The sequence below is a fragment of the Gopherus flavomarginatus genome, chromosome 2 (genome assembly GCF_025201925.1).
Source record: "Gopherus flavomarginatus isolate rGopFla2 chromosome 2, rGopFla2.mat.asm, whole genome shotgun sequence".
NCBI lineage: Eukaryota > Metazoa > Chordata > Testudines > Testudinidae > Gopherus > Gopherus flavomarginatus.
Window position 1 is genome coordinate 68,164,824 of NC_066618.1, and position 26,072 is coordinate 68,190,895.

Genomic DNA, 26,072 nt, shown 5'->3' on the forward strand with positions numbered 1-26,072 from the left:
TTCTTATTTTCAATCCTGAACAGATGGAATAACAGCTTTCAAGACAAGGCTGAACATGAGGAAATCGCCCACATGTTCTAATGAAGGATAAAGGTATCATGCATAGACAATCAATATATTACACATCTATGCTCCTTCTGTATCTGGGTAGGTGTGCAGCACAGTACACGAAACTGCTCACTAGGCTTTACTAATAAAGGAGCAAACCCTGTGCCCAGTGCCTAGCATGAATAGCTGTGCTGGGGAGAGGAATCTTCCCCTCACAAACTGGAATAGTTTCCCCAAGCCCTTTTGCAGCCCCCAGGGAAGGAAGAACCCATATACCAGCATATCCTCCTGACCTGCCTCTGCCACAAGCCGTTCTCTCTTTGCTGCTGCAGGGCATGGAGCTGTGCACCAGTCCCCATTATCCAGGCCACGTTGCATGGCAGAACCACATCAATTCTACTGCTAAGCAGCTTTCTGTGGTTGTGGAGGAGGGGTTTCATTTGTCCCATTCTATTGAATGGGAATCCTTAGTTGTTCAAAGAAGGGCTGCAGGGTCTGACCCTCTGACTAGCTGCCTGCAAAGTTTGTCAACATTCAGTTGTGTATCATATTCTCAACAGAGAAGGTCAGCGCTGAGGCTGAGAAGGCACTTCCATGCCAACCTCATTTTAGATGCTCTTCCCGGTGAGTTCCAAGAAGTAGCCTTTCCCTGAGTACCTAAGCAAAGGGAAGGGAAACTGAGTTATAGTTAACCCCTTGCCCCTACACTCTGTTACAGTCATTATTAATGACTCATTAACAATCAGACTCACTATCCTTTTTTCAGGGCAGTCACTAGAATGTAAGCATCACACACTAATAAGCACTGAACTGGTCTGGTTTTCTCATGTAAGGAGAAAGAGGTGGTACACAAGCCAATACATCATGGTAGGACCCCATTGTATAAGGCACATAACAGGCAGCATCCTCACTCTCTACAATAATGTTATACAATATATTAAAACTAGAAATAAACATCTCCCAGCCTCAACAGGCCCACCGATCTCAGCCAAAGAATCTGGCTCCAGGGCAACCAAATAGCCCTCAGGAAAACCACTGTACCAAAGAAAGCTTCCTGGGCAACAGCTTTAAAAGACCATGGACATTTATGGTGCCATATAACAAGTAATGTAAATGATAATTCCCAACACAAAGAATATGAAAGAAAATGATTTAAAAGATCCAAACAAGTAAAGCCAAAGCAGTAGTGGGGGAAGGGGAGCATAAATCAGATGAGGACAAACCTGCCCAAATGCATCACCCTTTCATCATCTGCATCAGCTGCTAATAAGGGGTTTTGGTAGACTTCCTCTCGGAGATAGTTCCACTGCTGATGGCCCGAGACTCAGGGCATGGCTACACTACAAAATTAAATCCATTTAATTTAAGTCGACATCTAGCCACTGCAGTAATTAAGTCAGTTGGGCGTGTGCACACCGGTCTCGGTGGAGTGCATCCTCACTAGCAGTGCTTGCATCAATGCAGAGAGCTGTGCACTCTTGTTGTGAGCATTACAAACACCTCACACCTTAATCTGCACTATTTCCAGAGCTGAGCCAGGAGCTACCATGCGGAACATTGCGATGTCCTGGGAGCAGTCCTGCTGCAAGCCAGAGAATGCTGGCAGCCATGCAGCGGCTGAACATATTTCTGGTCCCAGGAAACGCGCACTGACTGGTGGGATTGCATCATTTTGCAGTTATGGGATGACGAGCAGTGGCTGCAGAACTTTCGAATGGCCACTTTCCAGGAAATTTGTGCAGAGCTTTCTCCAGCCCTGAAGCACAGCGACACTAAAATGAGATTTACTCTGACAGCAGAGAAGCGAGTGGTGATTGCTCTGTAGAAGCTTGCAACGCCAGACCGCTACCGGTCAGTGGGGAATCAATCTGGAGTGGGTAAATTCAGCATGGGAGCTTTTGTGATCCAAGTTTGCAGGGCCATTAATTGATTTCTGCTAAGAAAGATGTGACTCTGGGAAATATGCAGGACAGAATGGATGGTTTTGCCATGATGGGGTTCCCTAACTGTGGTGGGATGCTAGATGGCAAACATATCCCAATTTTGGCACCACCTTGCCAAAGAGTACATAAACCGAAAGGGATACTTTTCAATGGTGTTGCAAGTGCTGATGGATCACAAGGGGATCACCAACATCAATGTCGGGTAGTCAGGAAAGGTGCATGACACACATCTTTAGGAACACAGGTCTATTCAGAGAGCTGCAATCTGTGACTTTATTTCTGGACCGCAAAATAACCATTGATGACATACAAATGCCAATAGCAATCCTGGGAGACCCAGCCTACACCTTGCTCCCACGGCTCATGAAGCTGTACACAGGCCCCCTGGACAGCAGTAAGGAGCAGTTCAACAATAGGCTGAGCAAGTGCAGAATGGTGCTGGAATGTGCCTTTGGACATTTAAAGGGTCGCTGGCACAATTTGCTCACTAGATTAGACCTCAGTGAAAGCAATAGCCCTATTGTTATTGCTGCCTGCTATGTGCTCCACAATATGTGAGGCAAAGGCAGAGAAGTTTCTGCAGAGGTGGGGCTTGGAAGCAGATAGCCTGACAGCTAATTCTGAGCAGCCAAATATCAGGGCAATAAGAAGAGCTCAGCAAGAGCTCTGCAACTCCGGGATGCTTTGAAAACCTGTTTCAATAATGAGCCACAGTAATGTGCGCTGCATTATCTGAGTTGTGGCTTCCCATACCATCCCCTCCATCGCATCAGTTTCCCTGTACCTCCCCTTCCCCTCCCCCAATCCTTGGAATAAATAGAGTATTCAGCCTCAACACAGTGTCTTTTTTTGTAGAAGATAAAAGATTATAGAAGATTAGGGTTGGAAGAGACCTCAGGAGGTCATCTAGTCCAACCCCCTGCTCAAGGCATCACCAACACCAACTAAATCATCCCTGCCAGGGCTTTGTCAATAACCTCTAAGGATAGAGATTCCACCGCCTCCCTAGGTAACCCATTCCCATGCTTCACCACCCTCCTAGTGAAATAGTTTCCTAATATCCAACATAGACCTCTCCCACAGCAGCTTGAGACCATCGCTGCTTGTTGTGTCATCTGCCACCACCATCTGCTTCATCCTCTTTGGAACCTCCCTTCAGGTATCATTCAGAACATAGGTCTGTATTCTTTTACTACCAGGCATATAGACACAAACTGTATCAATGTATTTAAAATGTCATTACTACAATAGCCTCATAAGATGCAGATCTCTTTTTAAGTCAGGGTCCCAAGAGGAAGAATCTATTGCAGGCCATTCACAGATTCAAGCAGACATTGCACATTGTTCTGTACTCCCTTCACAAACTTAAATGGCTAGAATATTTTTTGTAAAGGACAGTTTGAATTATGAAACACAAGGGGTAGATTCTGGGGCAAATTCCACAGCCTGATAATAAGGTTTAGCATTATTTTAATCTCTGAGTTTAATTTAAAACAGACACAAACTTCCCATAAATAAGGAGATTTGGAGACAAGGCTGGCACACACCACAGTGGAAATCTTCCAATATCCTTCATATACCAGCTGGGCTATTGCTTCCAGCTCTGTATTTACCATCTCTCTGAAGCAGCATCATTTATAATTTATTGGTTTACTCCCAGTAAAAATACAAAACCTTGTTACTTTCTTGGAACAACAGTGGTGTCTAGAATCCCTCTCTTTGCTTACTTTATTATAGTAGTGTGTAGCTATAAAATAGGTATAATGATACAAGCAGGATTTTTTCTGATAAATTTAGTACAAACAAAAACTAAGGGCCTTACTTACATTACACTAGTGGGCAGCCAGTCACCAGTAGGGCTACTGTAATTATTGGACCTCAAAATGTACCTTAAGCTCAACTGTGTGAAGTACGTGAAAGTTCACAAAATGTAACAACCACCTAAGACTTTTTGCCTGCCTAGGACTTAACCATGGAAAACAACTTGACCCGTTTTCAATAAACAAATGTTATGGACAGATGCAAGAAAACCCAAATAGAAAAATTGAATTAGTCCAAACTAAAATGGCCTACTGATATAAGTCAAAGATTGTGGTGAGATATTTAGTAAACAAGAAAACGTGGGAAAAAAAGTTATCTATGCCAAGTTTGGCTTTACAGAAATAGATTTAATTGGTGTACAAAACAATGAGGATAAAATGTGTCATTCACTCTTACTCTTTTTTTGAGGGGGTCGGGTGGGGAAAAGGTCTGAGTCTTAAAAAGCGACCATCCCCAGCTCATCTCCCAACTTCCCAGCATTGCAACTCATCTCAGCTTCCTCAGCCTCAAGTCAGAAAGAGCAGATGAGGGTAAGGGACTTTCTTCTCAAGAGGAAAACCAGCTAGCCTTTTCCTGTTTAAGAAATTTTGTTTTCAGCCGTGAGTGCTGAAAGTCATTCCATCATCATGACATTCAGTTATCATTTTCCGCCCACTCTCCAATTTTCCCTTCGCTCCAAGGGTATTTGAGAGGCATCCGGGCCTGGGGATCTTTGGTGTGATGGTGGTGTAATGAATTGCACTCGCATGGTGTTCTTTGGACAGTTGGCCTTGATATGTCCCAGTTCATTACACTTAAAGCATCTTCCATCTGATGGGTCACTGGGCCGAGGTGAGTTACTGGAGACTGGTGAGGTGGAAGAGTAGGGCGTCTGTGGCTTTACTTGGGTTGTATGTGGGGTCTTTGGCTGTCCTCGGTTGTAGGGTTTATGGTCGGTGTGCCCCCTGGGGTATTCGTTCCCCTTGACAGTAGCTTTCTTGCTTTCTGCCACTTCCATTCATTTGGCTCCAATCTCCCCCGCCTCAGCGAGATCTTTGGGTTTTCCATCTTGTATGTACCGTGTGATGTTTTCAGGAACACCATCCAAGAACTGCTCCATTTGTATGAGGAGGTGCAGTTCTTCAAGGTTTGAACGTTGTGTCCTGTTATCCAGGCCTCATAGTTTTTTGCAACGTAGTAGGCGTGTTTGGGAAATGACACATCTGGTTTCCACTTTTGGGTTCTGAAGCGCCGACGGGCATGATCTGGGGTTATCCCCATTCTGTATCTGGCCTTGGTTTGAAAAAGTTTATAGTCATTCATTTGCTGCTTAGGCATTTCAGCTGCCACCTCTGCTAAAGGTCCACTGAGCTGTGACCTTAATTCTACCATGTACTGGTCTTCGGGGATGCTGTACCCAAGACAGGCTCTTTCAAAATTTTCCAAGAAGGCCTCGGTGTCATCCCCTGCCTTGTAGGTGGGAAATTTCCTGTGCTGTGGAGCAATAATTGGCGCCGGGTTGTTAGGGTTGGCTGGCACATGCAGCCCAGCTTTTGCCAAGTCCAGTTCATGTTTTCTCTGTTTTTCCTTCTCTTCATTTTCTTTTTGTTGTTTTTCCATTTTTTTTTTGTTGTTTTTCCATGTCTCGGCGGTGGTCCGCCTCTTTGGCTGCCTGTTCTCTTTGGTAGGCTGCCTCTCTTTCTCTCTCTCTTATTTCCATCTCTGTTTGTTTTATTTCCAGTTGTCGCCTGTGTTCAGCTTCTCTGAGTTGTTCTTCGGCCTCAATTTTTGCCTTAGAAGTCATGGTTCCGGTTTTCTTGTTGGGGTGCCCTCCGGTGGTTATATTCTGAACTGCAGGCTCTGTTGCCTCCTGGAGTCTGCCTAGCAACAGAGCCTTTAGCTAATCTTCAATGTTAAGTAAACCTGAAAAACCACTTTATTTGCATGTATATAGTGCTGGTAATGACTCTCAATGGGAGTGCTATTGTGTGACAAAAGACTCTTAATAGCATCTTAATGGTTTCTTGCTTAAGATGCAAGCCACAAACTGCCAGAGAGAGCAGAAAAAAAAATTCTCTTTGGTTCCCTTTTAAAACTAACTGTTTCTCTCTGCTAAAAAGCCCTTAGCAGAGAAAAGAAAAATATAATATTCCTACTGGCTTCTGTCTATCATCCCACCGCTACTACTCATATCATAAACCTTATCCCAGATTTGGACCTTAGCGTCCAAAATATGGGGGTTGGCATGAAAACCTCCAAGCTTGGTTACCAGCTTGGACCTGGTACTTGCTGCCACCACCCAAAAAATTAAGAGTGTTTTGGGGCACTCTGGTCCCCCTGAAAAACCTTCCCTGGGGACCCCAAGACCCAAATCCCTTGAGTCTCACAACAAAGGGAAATAATCCTTTTTCCCTTCCCCCCTCCAGGTGCTCCTGGAGAGATACACAGACACAAGCTCTGTGAATCCAAACAGAGTGACTCCCCCTCTCCGTTCCCAGTCCTGGAAACAAAAGCACTTTCCTCTTCACCCAGGCTAGCAAATCCAACACACACAGATCTCCCCCTGAATTCTTCCTCCCACCAATTCCCTGGTGAGTACAGACTCAATTTCCCTGAAGTAAAGAAAAACTCCAACAGGTCTTAAAAGAAAGCTTTATATAAAAAAAGAAAGAAAAATACATACAAATGGTCTCTCTGTATTAAGGTGACAAAATACAGGGTTAATTGCTTAAAAGAAATATGAACAAACAGCCTTATTCAAAAAGAATACAAATCAAAGCACTCCAGCACTTATATTCATGCAAATACCAAAGAAAAGAAACCATATAACTTACTACCTGATCTCTTTGTCCTTACACTTAGAAACAGAAGATTAGAAAGCAGAAACTACTTCTCCAAAGCTCAGAGAAAGCAGGCAGACAGACAAAGACTCAGACACACAATTCCCTCCACCCAAAGTTGAAAAAATCCGGTTTCCTGATTGGTCCTCTGGTCAGGTGCTTCAGGTGAAAGAGACATTAACCCTTAGCTATCTGTTTATGACACCAGTCTCCACTCAATTTTGTGTGTGTTTCTAATTGCCTCATTCCCTTGTTGTATTGCTTTCTATCCCCCTTCTTTCCTCCTCTCATTCTCTGGGCTTTTCACTGAATTCTGAAATCAACAATACTGCATTCATCCTTCCTTATTAAGAGAAAGAATCCAATCAGATGACATCTATGACCAGAGCCTGAACCAGGGTTTAAGCAGCAGGTGTCATGGTTGACTTGCCAGCTAAAGCATCCACTTGTAATGAACCAGCTGTCCAGTCTTCCAAAACGTAACAAAAGATGTATTTCACCCATTTATTTTTTATCCTGTTTCTATGCTACCTTGCATCTGTCTGTTAACAGCAGGATAAGTGAATGCCCTTCACACATCAGGACTGAGTGTAAAATGAACTTTTTCCTTTAAATCAAAGATTATTAATGATGTTTCTATTCTAAAAGGAGGGAAACTGATAGGGTCTTAATACGTTTGTTTTGTATAATGACTCAACCACAGCTTCAATATAAATGTTTGTTTTAATTCCTTGTTCTCTTTTTTTGTTTAATCAATAAACTGTCAACCTGAATGAATGCTTTTGCGTGTCTGGCAAGTAACCAAGTAAATCCAAGATTTCTGTAAAAATAACTCTGAGCCTATCTTTCACTGTTTAATGCTGGACAGTGAAAGAGTTTACAAAGATCTTTAACTCCTTAGGCCATTAAAATCAGTATCAATACAACAGGGCCCCACTGTTCTAGGTGCTATACAATCAGAATAAATGATGGTCCCTTACAATTAATGATAGTTTTAAAAACTTTTATTTAAATAAACAAAATAAATATTTGTAAAAATATATTTTAAATAAATTGAGACCACAGCAGTTTTTAAATATAGGAATCCAGCACCACCTTGTGGCCAACCAATGAAACAATTATTTGTTAAAATCAGTATCATCCAGTTCAGATTCAGAACTTGTAGTTAATGGATACATTTTGGAACCATCTAGGTTTGGCAAAAACAAGGTTTTACCAAGCCTCGTAACAATTTTTTCCCATGATTTTGTTTGGATTTAGTTCTCCTCCTCTAGCACATACAAACTCACTTATTGCAGGATTGGATTAACATAGGAAAGCTTGAAACAGTGAAACTGTCTATTTTATATTCAGTGCCCAAGCTGAGTGATATGAGTAGTAAACAAACCACATAAGTGTTATAAAGTATAAATCTGTAAAGCAGCCCAAGAATAAAGTACTTTGGAGTGTGTTCTTTCAAGGTTTTCTGTGTCTTAAAACCACCATTTAGTCATATGCAAATCTGCACTCATGCAAAGACTCCTGCTGGGAAAGCACTTACTGGACCAGGATCTACATTGGTAAAGAATAATACAAATGTTGAGACGTACAAATAGAAACATAGCTACACTATTCATACATTGACAAATAGCATTGAGAATAACTTGCAGCCTTATTGACTATTTGATGTAGTAGGGTCACATGAGTTGTTGTTCAGGAAAAACTGGATCAAATGCTGCCCACAGTTACACCCATTCACCCCACTGGGAGTGCAGGTGCATTCATGGGAAGTTACCATGACTGCATGAGTATTACTGAATGTGGCCCACCGTGTTTCTCTTTGTGCAAACTAAATAACGGAATCAGAAGTTACCTAGTTTGTTTTAAGTAACTTTAGCTTGGTAGCCATTATCACATGATTGCTTAAGACTCTAGGACGAAAGATTTATTTACTTTAATGCAGCAAGCAACAGATATGACAGGTGCAACAAATAAGTTGTACCCACTGAAGGAAGAAACTGCAGCTGTTTGTTTCTAACCAGAACACTTTCTATTGCCCAAACCAGAAAAAGTCTTCTACCATTCTAACAGTCCAAGCTTTTCCATGTGGCGAACCATTTTGTAATATACATCATCAATAGAGCCAATCTTTTCTTAAGACCCCACTGGTTGATGATCCAAGTATTTCATTCTGTGCAGCAACAAGGAGACTTTGCTGGTCCAGAGACTGGAGAATAACTACTCTTTAGCTAGGTTTAGTGTACAAATTTCACAACCTTATATGCAATGGACTGGGAAAAAAACGTTTGTTGATTTCCATCCTATCCTCAAGAGCTTCTCAAAGTCTTAAAACATTTTACAATAATTTAAGAATTATATGCTTTCAGGCACAAACCCACTTATGTTTTGGATTATTTCACATTACTAGAGGCTGTTGATAAATAGTAGCCAGTCGCTGCACGGGCATTAGAAGAGCAAACACCTCTAGAAGTACAGAACTCTGCGAGTTTTTCCATATCCACACATTGTTTTTTTTTGTTCAGAGAGCAGAGTACACATAGCATTCATCAGCATTTAACCAATTCTTTGCTTGTAGGTGCTGAGACTACTTCACCACACACAAACTGTTCCTAAAAAAAAAAAAAAAAAAAAAAAAATGAATAGTGTTATAACTAATTTCCACTGCCGACCTCACAAGCAGTATAAAGTAAGATAATTTTGTTTTATCTGGCAAAACAGTTTTATTATAGCCACAGATGCAACTGAAGCCTGAAATTAAACTTTCATATAAAATTTGCAAGAACTGATAACATACAAGTATGTTTCAATAGGCTTGTCATTTGGCTAACTAAAAAACATCATTGCTAATTTGGATTACGGAGGCGGTGCAATTAAGGTTGTAACTAGCTTCCTATTATAAAGAACAATTTTATCTACTCCTCTTTTCATCTATCCTCCTACCAAAAAGGAGTTTCTTCTAAGGTATGTACGGACTGTGGGTAAGAGGGAATTGGGGGGAGGGGGAATATTATGTTAATTTTGGAAAAAAATTCTAATTCAATATTTATTTTCAGTGTTTGAAAAATAGTATCACAACAACTAGCTCCTATATATGGCATAGAAACTTCACATTTGATTTATGTGAGCTCCTTAACATGATCTAGTCAGCGCACAGGACTGTTTCTGCTAATTTGAAATGTTTATTCACTCTAGGTTTCTGAACATATGCATATACAATTAGATCTCAATTATCTTTACAAACATCAAAGCTCTGCTGAGGGACTGCTGGGGCAGTGAAATGTGTAATACATAACAGAACAAAATTTATTTACAATATATGACTTTATCCTTAGAGTGCCCCTTTAATTTATAAAAAAGCCCAAAAGAATGCATCTACAATGATTTTTTTTTCCTGGAAAATCTCCCACCATTGCTGGCAAGGGTGGCAGCATAAATGGCTTTTGGCATTACCATAAATGGCTGTTGGTAAACTGGCTGTTGGCATTACCACTGTTATGTCACATACTTGTCTGGAGCAGATTTAGCCACGTGAGGGAAAGACTGCCTGCAGCCATCTATACTAACACCTATGCGGGTGGTACCAGTGCAACCACACAGTTCCTGAAATACAGGGCCTGAGTGCAACTTCTCAGGAGACCTGAACCATTTATAGCTACTATTGGCAGCTGTATGCCTGCAATCAGATGTCCTGGCTCAGAATATGTCTAGACTAGAACAGTGTATCAACCAACATGTTATAATTAACATGTTTTTAAACTAGTGTGGAGGTTTAACATCTTAACGAGTGTTTTACACAGTCACAGTTGACCCTAGAGGGAGCCTGGGGTCCTCTGCAACAAGCCAGCATGCTATTAAAGTGATAAACCCTGCTTACACTAGGGCAGGGGTTCTCAAACTGGGGGTCAGGACGCCTCAGGGGGTCACCATGTTATTACATGGGGGGGGGTCATGAGCTGTCAGCCTCCACCCTAAACCCCGCTTTGCCTCCAGCATTTATAATGGTGTTAAATATATAAAAAAGTGTTTTTAATGTATGGGAGCGGGGTGTCACACTCAGAGGCTTCCTGTGTGAAAGGGGTCACCAGTACAAAAGTCTGAGAACCCCTGCACTAGGAACTGGATAGGATTTAAAGATGTACCAGACACCTGTTTGCCTCAATGGTGTCGCCCGCTGCCACAAAGCCACCGAGGGAGAGACACACTTGTGTCCCCAGGCTCCCACTCACCCCTAGGCTGGCCCCATTCTCACCTGGTCATAGATCACTCTCACAATCAAGGAGCAGCTGGGGCAGGTGGCCACATCCTCCCCATTCTCCAAATCCTCCTGCAACAGAGCCAGGAACACAGTCATTGCTCCGCAACTGTGCTGCACTGTTGATGTAAGGTTGTATTCCTCCACCTGACCTGATGTGCTGCTTGGCTGTTAGAAGCTTGCTCATACGAGCTAGAGTGCTCACTAATATCTGCTATCCTCACTCTGCCCTTACTGCCTTGCTATTCACAGGGACTAAAGGGAGCAAACTGGAGGGGAGGGATGGGCAGAATCTGTGTGTGGGAAACAACACACAAGAGGATTAAACAGCTGGAAGGAAGGAGAAGGGATGAGGGGCAAAATCAGGGACAGGATGCAAAAACCAGGGTTAAGAACTACAGTAACGCGCTGCCAGATAGTGGCGGAGGAAGATTCTGGGATAGGGAGGGGGAGAAGGGAAAACATTACCCCAAATGGGAGACATTTGCAGTTGTTACAAAAATAGGGCAGGGGACTGCTGCTCCCACACCCTCCACAACACAGTATAATTCAGTACCCACTTCCCAGTCTATGTTCTTAAAAGCACAGAGCACCCAACGGCTAGACAAGGCAGCTCTTCCCATCTGATATGATGTACTGATCCGCTAAAGGAGTGAATTTTTTTTTTTTTTTATATATGCTCTCCTCCAAAAGTTATAACTGTCACACGTTTTTAGTGTTTAAAAGAATCTCATACTAGTTTATATGTCTGCGTAAAGCCGCAACAGCAGTTCACAGATTATCCTAGCTGCTGTTCCGAGTACTAGAATCGGACCACCTTTTTCTACATTTACAGTGGATTACAAGTTTCACTCCTTTAAATAATTTACTTTTAAAATGTTATTTTTATTACTCTTAGTATTTCATCATTTACCTTTGTTAACACTGTGCAGATGGATGTTACTGTGTTAGTTTATATTTAATAGCAAATAAAGTAACAGTGAAAATATTAACAGTTGCTAATAGCTTCAGCAATCACGTCTCAACATTTCTAGTATTGTGATATTAGATTTTAATTCTAAATGTGTGTTTCTGGTCTTTTTTTTTTTAATTAGACAATTTTATTCTTTGGGGTCAGATGACTTCAAGACTGACCGATTTCCTGGGTTCATGTCAAAACTTCTTCAGTTCCCTTTGATCTGCAAATGGGGAGTTTTTGTCAACTGTTATTTAACTCCCTAGTACTTCTTCCACGAGTCAGCACTTCTGTATAGAACGTGGCTCTAAAATAATCACTAAAGGCCAAGTTTTAAAAGGCTGAAAGCACCTAAATGCCTTTGAAAATCCCCTAAGTCACCTAAATACCTTTAAAAAACTGGTCCTAAGGGCACTGTTCTACCTTGTATGAAATCCTTCTCACAGGAAAATTTTACTGTAATTTTTATATGCAGTATACAATAATATACAATCCAAGATGGATTCTTGTGGTTGTCAGTCTAACAATCACGTGTTATGCACCTGAAAGTCATGAAATTAAAAAAAAAATGTAGCAATTTACCTTTTTGTTTCTGTGCCTTCACGAATACTAGCTTCATGCTTTTGCTGTTACCTCTCCCAAACAATCCATATACAGTAAAAGCTGTTTCCATGTTGGGGGAATGGGAGGTGCCAGTAAGTGAAAGACACTGGTTAACTAAGAGGGAGGGAGTTTGGGCGTGGGGCTGGGGAGGAGGCTCAGGGTGCCGGATCCAGGGGACACTCACCTCAGGAGGCTCCCCACAAGCAATGACCTGTCCCAGCTCCCCCTAGGCAGAGGTGCGGCAGCCAGCTCTGCACACTGCCCCTGCCCCGAGCACTGGCTCCGCAGTCCCATTGGCCAGGAACCATGACTAACTGAAGCTGCAGGGGCAGCACCTGCCGGCAGGGGCAGCACACAGAGCTGCCTGCCATGCGTCGGCCTAGGAGCAGCCGGGACAGACCGACGCTTGCAGGGAACCGCCAAAGTTGAGCACCTCCCTTGGATCCAGCACCCTGAGCTCCCTCCCACACCCCAACTCCTCTCCCGTACCCAAACTCCCTCCCCACACATCCTCTCATGTCCCAACTCCCAGCCCTGCACCCTCTCTCTCACGCCGAACCCCTTGTGACCATTCCTCTGCCAAGGAGCAACAGGGACATGTCACCATTTCTGGGGAGCCATGCAGAGCCAGGTAGGGAGCATGCCAAGCCCGCACCAACTGGACTATAAACTGAACTTTCTATGAAGATTAGAAATACTGGTTTATAGAGCTTTCCTGTTGGTACAGGGCCAGATAACACAGCTTTTACTGTACCTAAAATGGGCGTTAACATTAAATACAGGTTTGGACCTCCAGGAATGTGACCGCCACCTTTTGTAACTGAAAATTTATTAAAAATCCTAATTTCTGTAAGTAATCTTCCATTCTCCAAACATTATGGGGTACAATTTACTCTTCTATTACTTCACTTGTTGAATACATAGATGCTGATTTTTCTAGTAGATCATTTATACTTCTAATTGCATATTTTAATTTCACAGCCTTTTATGCATGCTACATATTTTGTTATGATACATTTCAGTGAAGTTCTTCATTCTGACATATTTACTGTTCTGTACCGTCAAAAATAAAGGATTCTTAAAACAGGAATGATCCTGTTACTGTTTTTCATTGATTGGGTGGGAGGTCATAGGGCTGATATCACCTAGTTTGCCTTTGGTCGAACTAAAGTATCTAGTCTGACTCCACACTACGTTTTTACAGCAAGATAGGTAATACATGTTAGGTACTCCATTGGAAAAATACACTTTTCTTAGCACTGAGAACACAGATTACAATGCTGACTCAGATGTTAATGAATCATTATTATTAACAGTTGACAACTCTAACACTGACTGTATGGCTAACTCTGTTTCTAAGTCATCAGAAGTATTTGTCTTGGATGTCTGCATCCCCACAGTGGTTTGACCGTTGGCCTGCTAAACCCAGGATTGTGAGTTCAATCCTTGATGGGGCCCTTTAGAGATATGGGGCAAAAATCTGTCTGGGGGTTGGTCCTGCTTTGAGCAGGGTTGGACTAGATGACCTACTAAGGTCCCTTCCAACTCTGATATTCTATGATTCTATTTGTACAGGTGTCTCCAGTTAAAACGGAGAGAAGGGACTGATGAGGAAAAGGCATGAGAAATGGTCTCTGAAATAAAATCAGAGGGCAACATGGTCAGATGTTTGTGCTGAAGTACAGAAGTGCAAGTTCAATACATGGAACAGTGACAATGAAGGTGCAAGGGAGGCTGGATAAGGAACAATGGTAGATTTTTCAGTCAATCAGCTTGTGTTTAAAAGGCATTTGTACGCATTGCGAGTACTGGTTACACTGCTTCCCGCTGTTTTCAGCATGCTGGGTACGTTGAGTTCCCTCACTGCAGACACTCTGTGGCCTAACCTGCAGTGGAAAGAGGCTAAGGAGAACAGACACCACCTTCCCCCCGGGTGGTACGTAGAATAGCCCCGCGGCTCGCTCACCACAACGCCTGCCCAAGTTACAAGAATACCTGGCTCTGCCTGCGCCATGCCACGCCGGCCACCAGCACCCGCCCCGCCCCCATCGCAACGCGCCACCCGCGGCACGAGCGCGGCAGCCGCAGAGCAGTAACGGCTACCGCTAGCAAGCCGAGCCGGCGGCCGTTGGTGACGTGTGCCGAGCTCTGTGCACGGCCGCCCCGCGCTGCGTACCCGGGTGATGAGGAAGCGGTCCCCGCACGGGCACGGGTAGCTATAGGTCTCGGTCTCCTCATCATACTCGAAGTCCTCGATCTCCACCTCATCATGAAACACCGACATCTCCCCACGCCGCCGGCTCTCAATTGCGCATGCGCCGTCCCTCTTTCCCCTGTACTCACATCAAGTACGCCGCAGCCCACTTCCGGGCCGACTCTTCCGTGTGAGCCAATCGCCTGTCAAGCTGGAAGCGCACTGCGCGTGCGCCAAAATCCGTTTTCCGGCAGGCCATTGCCCATGCGCTATTCACTTGCAAGGGGGCGGGGATTTTTCTGGGACTGACCCCGCTATACGTCACAACCCGCAGGGAGCCAATGGGGAGAGAGGGGAGGGATGGCCTCAGCACCAGCGAGAGGGGGCGATGGGGCTGTTGGTCCCTGTCAACGCAGCTCCAGGGGCGAGGACAGTGATTTTCTGCAGCCCCGCGCACCCTGGGGCACAGCTCCTGGCAGGGCAGGCGGTTGTTCTCTTGCCCTTCGGGCCACTGGGCCGTAGGCGCCTGGCGGGCGGCGGGGCGTAGCCTCTATCTCGTGACTAGGGCATTGGCTTCGCGGTAGGGGGCGCCCCCATCACATGATGCGGATGCGGCGCCGGTAGGGCTGCTGGGGTGCCCGGTGCACGTGCGGGGGAGGACGGTTGGGGGAATGAGTGAGTTGCCTGTGTGTGAATGATCCAAACAGTCACGTGGTGGGCGCGCGGTGAAACAAGTCCCCGACCCCGCCTCTTCTTCCCGGGCTGGCGGCTGAGACTCGGCTGGGCTCCTCTTATCTGACGCCGGCCGGGGGAGGCCTGTGCGCCCGGGACCTTCCTAGGCAGCCAGGCGCTAGCACGGGCGGGGGAGCGGGGCGGGGCCCTGCCAGAGAGCGAGGGAAGAGAGGTGCGTCGTGCCGCGCTTAGTGCCCAGAGCTAAGCGGGGCGGGCAGGACCCGTGCTCTGCCTGCGGGAGGTGGCGGAGTTATGTTTGGCTGCAGCTTTAGTCGGAGATTTCCTGTGATGTGGTTTCGGCCAGATGTGACAGAAATCTAAGACAAGTGTAACCCTTCCACCCGTCTGAGTTGGCAGCAACAAGGGCAGGGTTCAGTGCCTGGGGGTTCAGTTTCAATAACAGGCAATAGCGGTTCAGAAAGTGACAGAGGTAGGAGGGTGTGAGTGGCTGACAGCAAATGTTTCGGCCTGGTGCAACAACCTTATCTAGCAATGTTGATCTCCTATAAAATATTGCACACATGTATACACTATATAAAACGTATTGCTTATATGCTTATTAATAGTGACAGCAATCAGCTTTAGGATACCTCTAAAATAAGTTTGCAATTGTGACTCTTCTTTAGAAGCGACAGTATGTTTATAAGGCCCTCGTGTTATGCTCTTAAGAAAAAAGAAAAGACTGGCAGCTTTTTGTATGTACAGTAGAACCTTAGTTATGAACACATGAGGAATGGAGGTTGTTCATAACTCTGGAATGTTCATAACTGAACAAAACATGATTCTTTCAAAAGTTTACAGCTGAACATTGACTTAATACAGTTTTGAAACTTTACAGAAGAAAAATACTGCTTTTACCCATCTTAATTTAAATGAAATAAGCACAGAAACCATTTCCTTACCTTGTCATTTTTTTGAAACTTTTCTTTTTTTAGTAGTTTACATTTAACACAGTACTGTACAGTATTTGCTTTTTTGTGTGTGTCTGCTGCTGCCTGATTCCCTGCTCCTGGTTCCAAATGAGGTGGTTGACTGGTCAGTTCATAACTTCACTGTTTGTAACTCTGAGGTTCTACTGTATATTGTTTTCTAACAACATTAGTGGATTGACATTTACAGTAGTGCACTCTGCCAACATATTTTACTGTCATCTAAAATGGCTTGCTGGCCTTGAGAAACTTGAATACCATTTGGGAAAAAACATACTTACCGTGGTCAAATAGAATTTTAGCCCGCTCTGTTCTTAGAAAAGGAGCAAGGGGACTGGATCCACTGTAGTGCTGTCTTGTGTGGAAAGAGAGGAACAAGGAAGTAGCACCACATATCTAATAGGATGGAGAGGGAAAGGGAGGAATAGAGTGACTTGAACTGCTGCTGCTTTTCTTGGAGGGAAGTGAGAGGAGAGAGAGAAATAAGGAATGGAGCAGTTCAAATGAAGAGGAGCTGGGCAAATGAAACTGCTCGTGCACATCTAGGAGGGCAGTAGCTCCTCAATAACATCTGTTATAGAGTGTTTATTATCAAAGCACTTCACAATCTTTTTTTTTTTTTTTTAAAAGATGCACTGCAAAAGATTCGGTTTAGCAGGTTTGTTTTAAACAGTTATGTTTTGAATGGGTTTGCTTCCCTTCAGTAGTTTGATAAAGTTGAAGTTAATCTTTTTTCCACCTTTACCTGACAGTGCTATCATTCATTAATAGGTGTGGGTCGTTGTCCTTAATTCATTAATGGGAACAGAAAACATCCAGAAGTAATTTCTAGGGTAGAGTGGGGGATAGTGCAGAATTCATTAACTTAGGGAGAGGAACTCCATTCATTTATAGGAGAGCATGGAGTTTATGAATTTTAGGGTGATGTGTTAGAATTGATTTTGTTGAGGGTGGGAAGTGATTACATGGCAATGTAAATTATATAGGGGTAGCTTTGAGGGAGCATGCTTGCTGGAACAGATTTTTTCCACCAACTAATAGGCTTAGCCTTGGTCTGCGCTACCAACTTACATCAGTATAACTTCGTCGCTCACAGGTATGGAAAATCCACATCTCTGAGCCACACAATTATACCCACCGAACTCCAGGCATAGACGGCACTATGTCAGCGGGAGAACACAGCTACTGCCTTTTGGGGAGGTAAAGTACCTGTGCCAATGAGAGGAGCTTTCCTCTCGGTGTAGATACCATCTTCACAAAGCACTACAGCAGCGCTGTAAGTATAGACAAGCCCGAAGGTCATGTTTATGCTACCACTTGTGCTGGCAAAACTAATGTTAAGGGTGTGAAAGAAAACAGCTCCTGAGGGACATAAGTTTTGCCAGCATACGTGGTAGTATGCATAGCATTATGTCGGCAGGAGAGCTTTTCGCTAAGTGGTTTTATTATGTTGACAGGAGAGCTCTCTCCTGTTGACGTAGAATGGCTACATAAGTGATCTGTACAGCTGTGCCACTATAAGCTCGCTGGTATAGACATGGTCTTAGTCTTTAGGTGATTATTGTGTGTGTTAATGGAATCTTTCAAGCCCTGACTAAGTATTGCAGCTCTCACAGCAAAACTGTTTTCTTTATGTTCAGTATAACTTTTACTATTCAGCTCATATTTTGGACTTGCCTTCCCCAATTTTTAAAGTCTTAATTTAAAGATAAAAACCACTGCCCTCTTGAAGGAAATGGCACTGTCAAGTGAAGGTAGAAAGAAGGTTAACTTCAACTTTATCAAACTACTGAAGGGAAGCACACACATTCGAAACACAACTGTTTAAAACAAACCAGCCAAACTGAATCCCTAAAACTAAGTGGCAATGGGATTCTGAAGTTAGGCCATTTACCAGCAGATGTCATTATAGTCAGTAGAACTGGGTTTTTAAGGATATGAGAGGATTAAACAAGAAGCATCTCTGAAAAGACAGACAGCTATGTTACTTGTTTTATAATTTTGTGGATTATGTCAAAAGCCTTAGGTATTCTGATATCTTGTTTACAGTTGGCTATTGATTTTCTGAAATGTACTTAGCATCTTTGCTATTGTGATGTTGTCACATGATGTTAGTTATCTGCCAGTAGCAGGGTTTGATGTTAAGGAAAAAAAGCTACCTGCTGCCATGACAGGTATTTTTTTAAAAATACCTGCCTATTCTATTCTTTTCCTTTGCAATTTAAATCAAGTCCCACAATCAGCAACAACATTGTGCTAAGCCTTCACAGAGTTTGGAAGTAATGTGTAGACCATATAAAACGAAACAAACCACTTATTTTCTTCTCATTTCTTTTTCTCAGTTCTGACTTTTGGGAAAATATTTTGTCTTTAATATATATGAAAATAGTCCATTTGATATGGATTGCTAATCAACATCTTCTAAAAATGTGTGTACTGTAAAGTATTGAGTATTGTTTAAACTAAGTATTCTGTAGCGTATACTGCAGCAAAATTTTTATAAACCATTATTCAGTCCTGGTGCCTTATGACAAGACACTTTTATAGAATCCTATATTAAAAAGTTGCAGTGTACTGTGCAGATAAACACTACAAAGTTATTACAAATTGAGATGTTAAAAGTAGCAGCAGCAAACACTTAAGCCTGAAATTAGGCATTTTAAATAAATAAATGCATTCCATTTGAGGGGATCTACTTTCATTTTCACAAGATTGTGGACAGGAGATTTTATTCGGTAACCAGCCAAAGCAGTTCTTAGTGAAAGCCTAGGAACATACAATATAATCAGTCAGGCATACTGGATTGTTGCCATTTTAAAGAATTCACAGTGGAAAACAGAAAAAAAAAATACCTTCTAAAATCAATACATAAATCCAGTGTATGCCAAAGTCAGAGTTTTAAATGTGAATGAGAGATTAAGAATACTTGTAGAGATACAAGAAGCTGCGACATCAGTAAACTGCATCCTAAAAATGAGATCAAGAATTATGGTAATCCAATCTCAGAAAAAAAAAAAAAGGACATGTACCAACAGAAAGATGTATTGTTTCATTAGGGGGCCCAATCCTGAAAGTGAAGCCAAGGGGGTTTCTTAGGCCTGGTCCACACTACGCAGTTAAATCGATTTAAACAGCGTTAAATCAATTTAACGCTGTACCCTTCCACACTACACACTTTAAATCGATTTTAAGGGCTCTTAAAATCGATTTCTGTACTCCTCCCCAACGAGAGGAGTAACGCTAAAATCGATATTACTATATCGATTTAGGGTTAGTGTGGACGGAAATCAAAGTTATTGGCCTCATCGTTTTACAGTAGCTACCCACAATGCACCGCTCCAGAAATCGACGCTAATCTTGGACCATGGTCGCACACCTCCGAATTAATGTGCCCTAGTGTGGACGCATAAAATCGATTTTATAATATCGGTTTTATAAAACCGGTTTTAGTTGTTTCGATTTTATGCTGTAGTGTAGACGTAGCCTTAGTTTGTTTTCATGTACTATTCTTGATTACTTTGATTTTGTCTGGTTGGTGCAGCTGCTTGTTCAGATAGTAAGTGGTTTTGAATCAAAGCTATATTCTCACCGTACTATGTAACTGTCTGCACCTTCAGATGAAAATGTAGTGCTTAGGCTTTTACAAACATGAGTCTTACGGAGGATATACAAATCACTATAGTGCATTATGCTTATTGCATCATCATGGTGTACATTCATTGTTTTCAAAGGTAGTTTTTGAATGGTTAGGAAAGATCAGGGTGTGTGCAAGTGTCCTAGGTGGTTGCTATATAATCTTTCCCTTGCTGTCCAACCAATTTGCCCCGTCAGTTATGACCTGGGGGGACAATTTGTAAGGTTGAGAATATAGTTGTCTCCATGCCTGTTCAATTCTTTGCTATCTTTGATAAGATTACAATTTTGGTTGATGATCGTGCTGTGGGACCTGCCCATTGGGAGTGAACTGGGACCAATCCATTCCACATGGACCACTTAAAGAAAAAGGTTTTTTTGAAATAAAGTAATTAGTATTTGATGGATATAAAATATATACCCAAAATTAGCTGTGTTTTATAGTTTAGGATAAAGGGGAGATGTTCACTGGATATTGGAGGTTTTGAACCATTTTCAAACCAGATGACTATTGGTTTACAGATGAAAGCAATCAAGCTGAATAATAACAAGTTGTTGAATAATTATTTTAAATTGAATTTTCAGGAGCTGGCAGCTTTGACCAGGGAACACCATGGCCCACACTACCATTTCTGCAGCTTTTGCTATTCCTCAGTTACTGAGAGGTACTGCTCGAATTTTCCCCCTTCATTCTGCATTGTTACGGTTGAAGTACTCTGCTTTGTGTTCCTGCACAATGAATGGGTAGGTTATCAGTCTACAAACACAACTAAATATTTTGTTTTTAAAGAGATTGTGATAACCGTGTCATGAGTGTCAGAGGCTGAACAAACTTTAAAGAACTATAGAAATATTCTATCAATCACCTGGTTGTATTTTAAAGACATTAGTAAGTAGGGCTGGTTGGCACACAATTCTATTCACAAAAAAATGTTGAGGTGTTCAGATTGGGTTTTTGAAATCTTTCAACAATTTTTGTGAAAAAAACATGAAGGAGACAGAAATAACCTAGTGCTTAGGGCACTAACCTGAGTTGTGGGAAACCCTGGTTCAAGTCCGTACTCTCTCTGACCCAGATGAGTGCCCTAACCACCAGTCTATAGAGTTAGTCTCTCTCTTTCTATCTCTACTATTAGACATGCATCCGATGAAGTGAGTATTCACCCCCGAAAGCTCATGCTCCAATACTTCTGTTAGTCTATAAGGTGCCACAGGACTCTTCGCTGCTTTTACAGATGCAGACTAACATGGCTACCCCTCTGATACTCTACTGTTAGAGTTGTTCCATATTGTATAACAAGGTAAATACTCATGGGCGAGAGGTTGTACAGCCCAGTGGTTCTCAACCAGGGGTACTAAGAGGTCTTCTAGGGGTACATCAGCTCATCTAGATATTTGCCTAATTTTACAACAGGTTAGATTAAAAGCACTATCAAAGTTAGTACAAACTGACAATGACTTGCTTATACTATTCTATTTACTATACATTGAATGAAGTATAATTTATATTCCAGTTGATTTTATAATTATATGGTGAAAGTGAGCAATTCCAGTAATAGTGTGGCTATGACACTTTTGTATTTTTAGGTCTGATTTTGTAAGCAAGTCATTTTTAAAGTGAGGTGAAATTTGGAGTATGCAAGACAAATCAGACTCTTGAAAGGAATACAGTAGTCTGGAAAGGTTGAGAGCCACTGCTATAGCCTGGTGGTTAGGACACTCACCTGGGATGCAGGAAATCCAAGTTCAAGTCTCTGCTCTTAATTAGGCAGAACAGAGACTTGAACTTTGGCCTCCAAAATCACTGGTGGGTAATCACCAGACTTGGCTATGGTGAGGGTGGTATCATCTCTTTCTCTGGTTTTGACCAGAATTTCCGTCCTGGACCACAGAAACCTGTGTGGTGAAAGTTTTGTCGAAACGAATGTTCCTGTGAAAAGTTTCGTTTTTGGCAAATGAGTATTTTCTGTTGAAAATTTCTCAGCCAACTCTAGTATTAGCATTCTTAGATTAAATCTGAGGTGAGATTAGTGTCTGACTTCATTTAATTTTTGTTTAAATTAACATGGTTTACAATGGCAGATTGATTAAAGTGGTTAAATTGTCAGTAGAAATTCCTACCATTTAAGCGAAGCACTAATGCTTTGCAGTTGCAGTAATGACGTTAATCTTGATTTGCTTTTTGTTGAAGCACAATGAAATCCAAAAAGAAAACAGATCATCTGGCGAGAACGGCAAATAACTTTCGACAGGAGGTTAGTGTTCTGTTCTGCAGAACTGAAATGTTTTTCTTTGTGTTATGAAGAAACTGGATAATCGTATTTGATGGTGATTAGGCTTCTCTCTTTTTTATGAGATTGTGCCATTTGTCATTTTTCTTTTTTGCATTTATATTCCAAAGATGCTGTTGTAAAAAGGCATGGTTTGGTTTTTGTGTTTTTTTTTGGATGGGTGAAACAAAATGATGATAAAGAATGAATGGCTGTCATTCTTTTTTGACATTTTTAATCAGGAATTAGTAGTCTCCTAGTTCAGTTTGGATTGTTCTAGTTAAGGAAATCTTAGTCACTTATTATTTGTAGTCACCATCATTGATACATAGGCTTTTAAGGAACCATGGGATTCCCCCCCCACTCCCGGAGAACATCTTCTAGAGATCTCTGATATGTACAGTAACTCCTCACTTAACGAAACAACATTAACTGGGACGATGTTATTAGGTTGCTGGTCTATTAAAGAACATACTCCTTTAGTGTCCTGCACTGTTCCCTTATAACATTTGGCTCCTGCTTCTCTGCCCGCTGTTTCTGCCGGGGAGTAGGGTGGAGGGACGGGGGCTTGCCTTGTTCCGCCCACCCAGTGCTCCTGCCAGGGAGCGGGTGTGTGGACTTGCCCTGCTAGGAGCACTGGGCGGAGTGGGGCAAGTCCCCTTCCCCTGACCCCACTCTCCAGCTGGAACACCTGGTGGGCGGAGTGGGGCAAGCCGCCGCACCTCAACCCTGTTATGCCCCTCTCAACCAAGTTTCACAATCATCATTGGTGAGTACAGTATTAAGTTGTTTGTTTAAAGTTATTTAAAACTTACTGTATATGTATACAATGTCTTTTGTCTGATGAAAAATATTTCCCTGGAATTTAACCCTCCCTGTTTACATTAATTCTTATGGGGAAATTGGTTTTGCTTAAGTTACATTTTTCAAGAACATAACTAGGATGTTAAGTGAGGAGTTCCCTACTCTTTGATTTAAGGGGTGAAAGTGCTGCATCTTTAACAGAAATTCTCTTGTTTTTAATGAATTAGTTTAAATAAGTTAACAAAAGAGTTGCAGATATTTTGAATATAAATAACTTGCTTTCTTCATTAATAGTTTCAGTAGTGAAGTGATGCTACATCTTTTTTTGAAATTCAATGCGGTTGGGAAGTGGAGGTGTGTTAAGGGATGGGGATTGGTTAGTTTGAAGAGGGAATGGAGAACTGTGTAGAGCAAGTAAAGAAAGGAGGGTTCAGTGCTGCTACCTCAACTTTCTGGAACATCTGGCAACTTATTTTTTTCCATGCTTAATTTATTCTTAGTTGTTACATGTTATCACTTTATTTCTGACCAGTTAGAAATTGGTCTGTTCGAATCTCCTGTTTAGCTGGAAATCCTATGTAGTTAGTAATTGGCTTCCCTCTCCCCATTACCTTGCTTGGTTTTTGTAATCCTTTGGAAAGGTTAATGGAGGAATTTTCTGTGTTGCAGCAATGTGGATAATTATCACATACTCAAGGATGTAGCACAAATAGCAAGTGCATGAAAGATTGGCTGAAACTTTGTCCGTCTATAGTGAAATCCAGATGGGGAAAAAAATGAATATCTGGGTCTTTTGTTCTGCCAAATCTTGATCTGGGCCAGTTGATTACTCTTACGGATGGTCAGAATCTTCTCTGAAGGTCCTTGATCACCCTGGCCTCCATCACACTTCATTTTCTGCACCAACTTACTACAGAGTAATAATTAAAATTCCAGTGTTTTGTCAAAAATGTAGGCCAAAGAACAATTGGGAGGTAGGGGCTGGGAAGGGAAGGGGAGAAGGAATGTCAAAAGTGTATGCACATTTCCGGCACTAAGACCATTACATAAGAGAAACATTTAAATAGCCTACCTGACACTTGTCTCGTTAACCAGTATGACCACATTTCCTGTTTAATATTGTCTATTAAAGTGGAAAAGTATACTACTCTAACTTGGTTTTAAGTTAGCGAGTGTCCTGTTTTACTGGACAGTAGACATGTTCAAATGTTGTTTTATGGAGAAATTCATTTCCTGCCATGTGTTTTAAATTAGAGCAAGACTGGTTAAAGTTTCAGTTGTTAAATTATTTGATCTTGTGCAGATGAGAAATAGCATAATCATGTGTTGTAGGAAACATCAGATTGGGAGAGCTAATGTAGTAGATGGCATTCAACATTTTTTAAACGTTTTACAGCCTAGGACATAGACTGGCCTATTTACAAAACCAGTATTTCTGTTTCGCTGAATTTTCAACAACTAAAAAAAAAAATCAGTGGGGAAAGCAGGATGGACAGGTATCGTGCAAGTTAGCTGTTATTATAAAACAAGAATTGTACGTTTTGATACACATTGCTGACGATCTGTTTCTATCCCTGTATATTGAACATTAATATGATTGTTTTATCCTGTAGATCAGGGGTCAGCAACCTTTCAGAAGTGGTATGCTGAGTCTTCATTTATTCACTCTAATTTAAGGTTGTGTGCACCAGTAATACATTAATGTTTTTAGAAGGTCTCTTTCTATAAGTCTATAATATATAAAGAAACTATTGTTGTGTGTAAAGTAAATAAGGTTTTTAAAATGTTTAAGAAGCTTAATTTAAAATTAAATTAAAATGCAGAGCCCCCTGGACCGGTGGCTAGGACCTAGGCAGTGTGAGTGGCACTGAAAATCAGCTCGCATGCCGCCTTTGGCACATGTGCCATAAGTTGCCTACACATGCTGTAGATGGATAATGTGACAAATTTCCTTCTCTACCTTGGTGGGTCCTGCACTTATTGGTGGATTTGCTTGCCTCACAGATTCACCCTGTGGATTGGGAAACAGCCCAGAGACCTTCTCATCTAGTAGAAGCCACAGTCCAGGTCCATTCCTCCTGTATTTGATCAGGAGTTAGGAGTTTTGGGGGGAACTCAAGGTTCCAGCCCAGGGCCCTATGGACTGCAGCTGTCTAGAGTGCCTCCTGGTACAGTTGTGCGACAGCTACAACTCCCTGAGCTACTTCCCCATGGCCTCCTCCCAGCACCTTCTTTATCCTCACCACCGGACCTTCCTCCTGATGTCTGATAACGCTTGTATTTCTCAGTCCTGCAGCAGTATGCCAACTCACTCTTAGCTTCTTGCATGCCTCTTTCTCCCAGTTCCCCTCTCACACTTCCTCTCCCCTGGCTCCCTCTGTCCTGACTGGAGTGAGGCCTTTTATAGCATCAGAGGGGCCTTAATTAGTCAGGTGCTTAACTGCCTCACCTGACTCTGAGCAGGTTAATTGGAGTCAGGTGTTCTCATTAGCCTGGAGCAGCCCCTGCTCTGGTCACTCAGGGAACAGAAAACTGCTTATCCAGTGGCCAGTATATCTCCCTTCTACTACTCTGCTGTTCCCAACTGGCCTGGGTCTATCACAATACATTCTTCACGATATGTATATCTGCTGCCAAATGCTTCCCTGAATTGCATCCTTGCAGCCTCATTGAAGTCCAAGTTGTTGCATAAATATAGGGAAGAATTTGATGTAGTGTGTTTGTGGAGAAAGCATTTATGATGCTGCAAAAGGATCCACTTGCATGGACCCTGGCCCATTGAAGTCAACAGGTGGAAAGTTCAGCCTCTGGCAGCCTCCATTGTAAGATCTGGCCCTTATTTAATATAGTGTTATTCTTCGTAGCTCTTGTCCTTAGCCTTTTAGCTGTAATATTTAGTAAGTCAGAACTATGGCTTTCAGGTACTCCACTCACAACCAGAGTCTTTGCTTCCTGCCAGCAAGAAAAATATGCTTGTATAAAAGTTTCCCTCCATTCTCAGTGACATAGTGGGCCTTGGGCAAAATGCTGTTATGTCACAAGTGCTCTCATCAAAACATGGAAGTATAT

The 26,072-nt window shown here is 42.3% G+C and overlaps 2 protein-coding genes across 12 annotated transcripts in view; one reads left to right on the top strand and one right to left on the bottom strand.

Moving 5' to 3' along the window:
* Window positions 1-7,619: 7,619 nt before the first annotated feature.
* DPH3 (diphthamide biosynthesis 3) lies at window positions 7,620-14,849 on the bottom strand. Of its 2 annotated transcripts, XM_050938567.1 has the most exons (3): window positions 14,618-14,833; window positions 10,881-10,955; window positions 7,620-9,240 (listed from the first exon to the last, which is right to left on the bottom strand). In XM_050938567.1, the coding sequence occupies exons 1-3, from the start codon at window positions 14,723-14,725 to the stop codon at window positions 9,178-9,180; spliced, it is 246 nt and encodes an 81-aa protein (XP_050794524.1). In that variant the 5' UTR covers window positions 14,726-14,833; the 3' UTR covers window positions 7,620-9,177. The 2 variants fall into 2 exon arrangements, with proteins under 2 accessions (XP_050794524.1, XP_050794525.1); XM_050938568.1 differs by lacking the exon at window positions 10,881-10,955 and having other exon boundaries at window positions 14,618-14,849.
* Window positions 14,850-14,950: 101 nt separating this feature from the next.
* OXNAD1 (oxidoreductase NAD binding domain containing 1) overlaps window positions 14,951-26,072 on the top strand; it is a 35,688-nt gene continuing 24,566 nt past the window's right edge. For 2 of the 10 annotated variants that reach the window (XM_050938511.1, XM_050938512.1), the window contains exons 1-3: window positions 15,555-16,062; window positions 20,515-20,673; window positions 22,121-22,184. In XM_050938511.1, coding sequence (XP_050794468.1) covers window positions 20,543-20,673; window positions 22,121-22,184 — 195 coding nt within the window. In that variant the 5' untranslated portion in view covers window positions 15,555-16,062; window positions 20,515-20,542. The other 8 variants (XM_050938504.1, XM_050938506.1, XM_050938505.1 and 5 more) reach the window with 8 other exon arrangements.

Coding starts and splice junctions, on each gene's coding strand:
- DPH3 (XM_050938567.1), bottom strand. CDS start 14,725: ATGTCGGTGTTTCATGATGAGGTGGAGATCGAGGACTTCGAGTATGAT. Junction 10,956..14,617: donor ACCGCTTCCTCATCACCCGG/GTACGCAGCGCG, acceptor GCTCTGTTGCAG/GAGGATTTGGAGAATGGGGA. Junction 9,241..10,880: donor TGAGAGTGATCTATGACCAG/GTGAGAATGGGG, acceptor TTTTTTTTTTAG/GAACAGTTTGTGTGTGGTGA.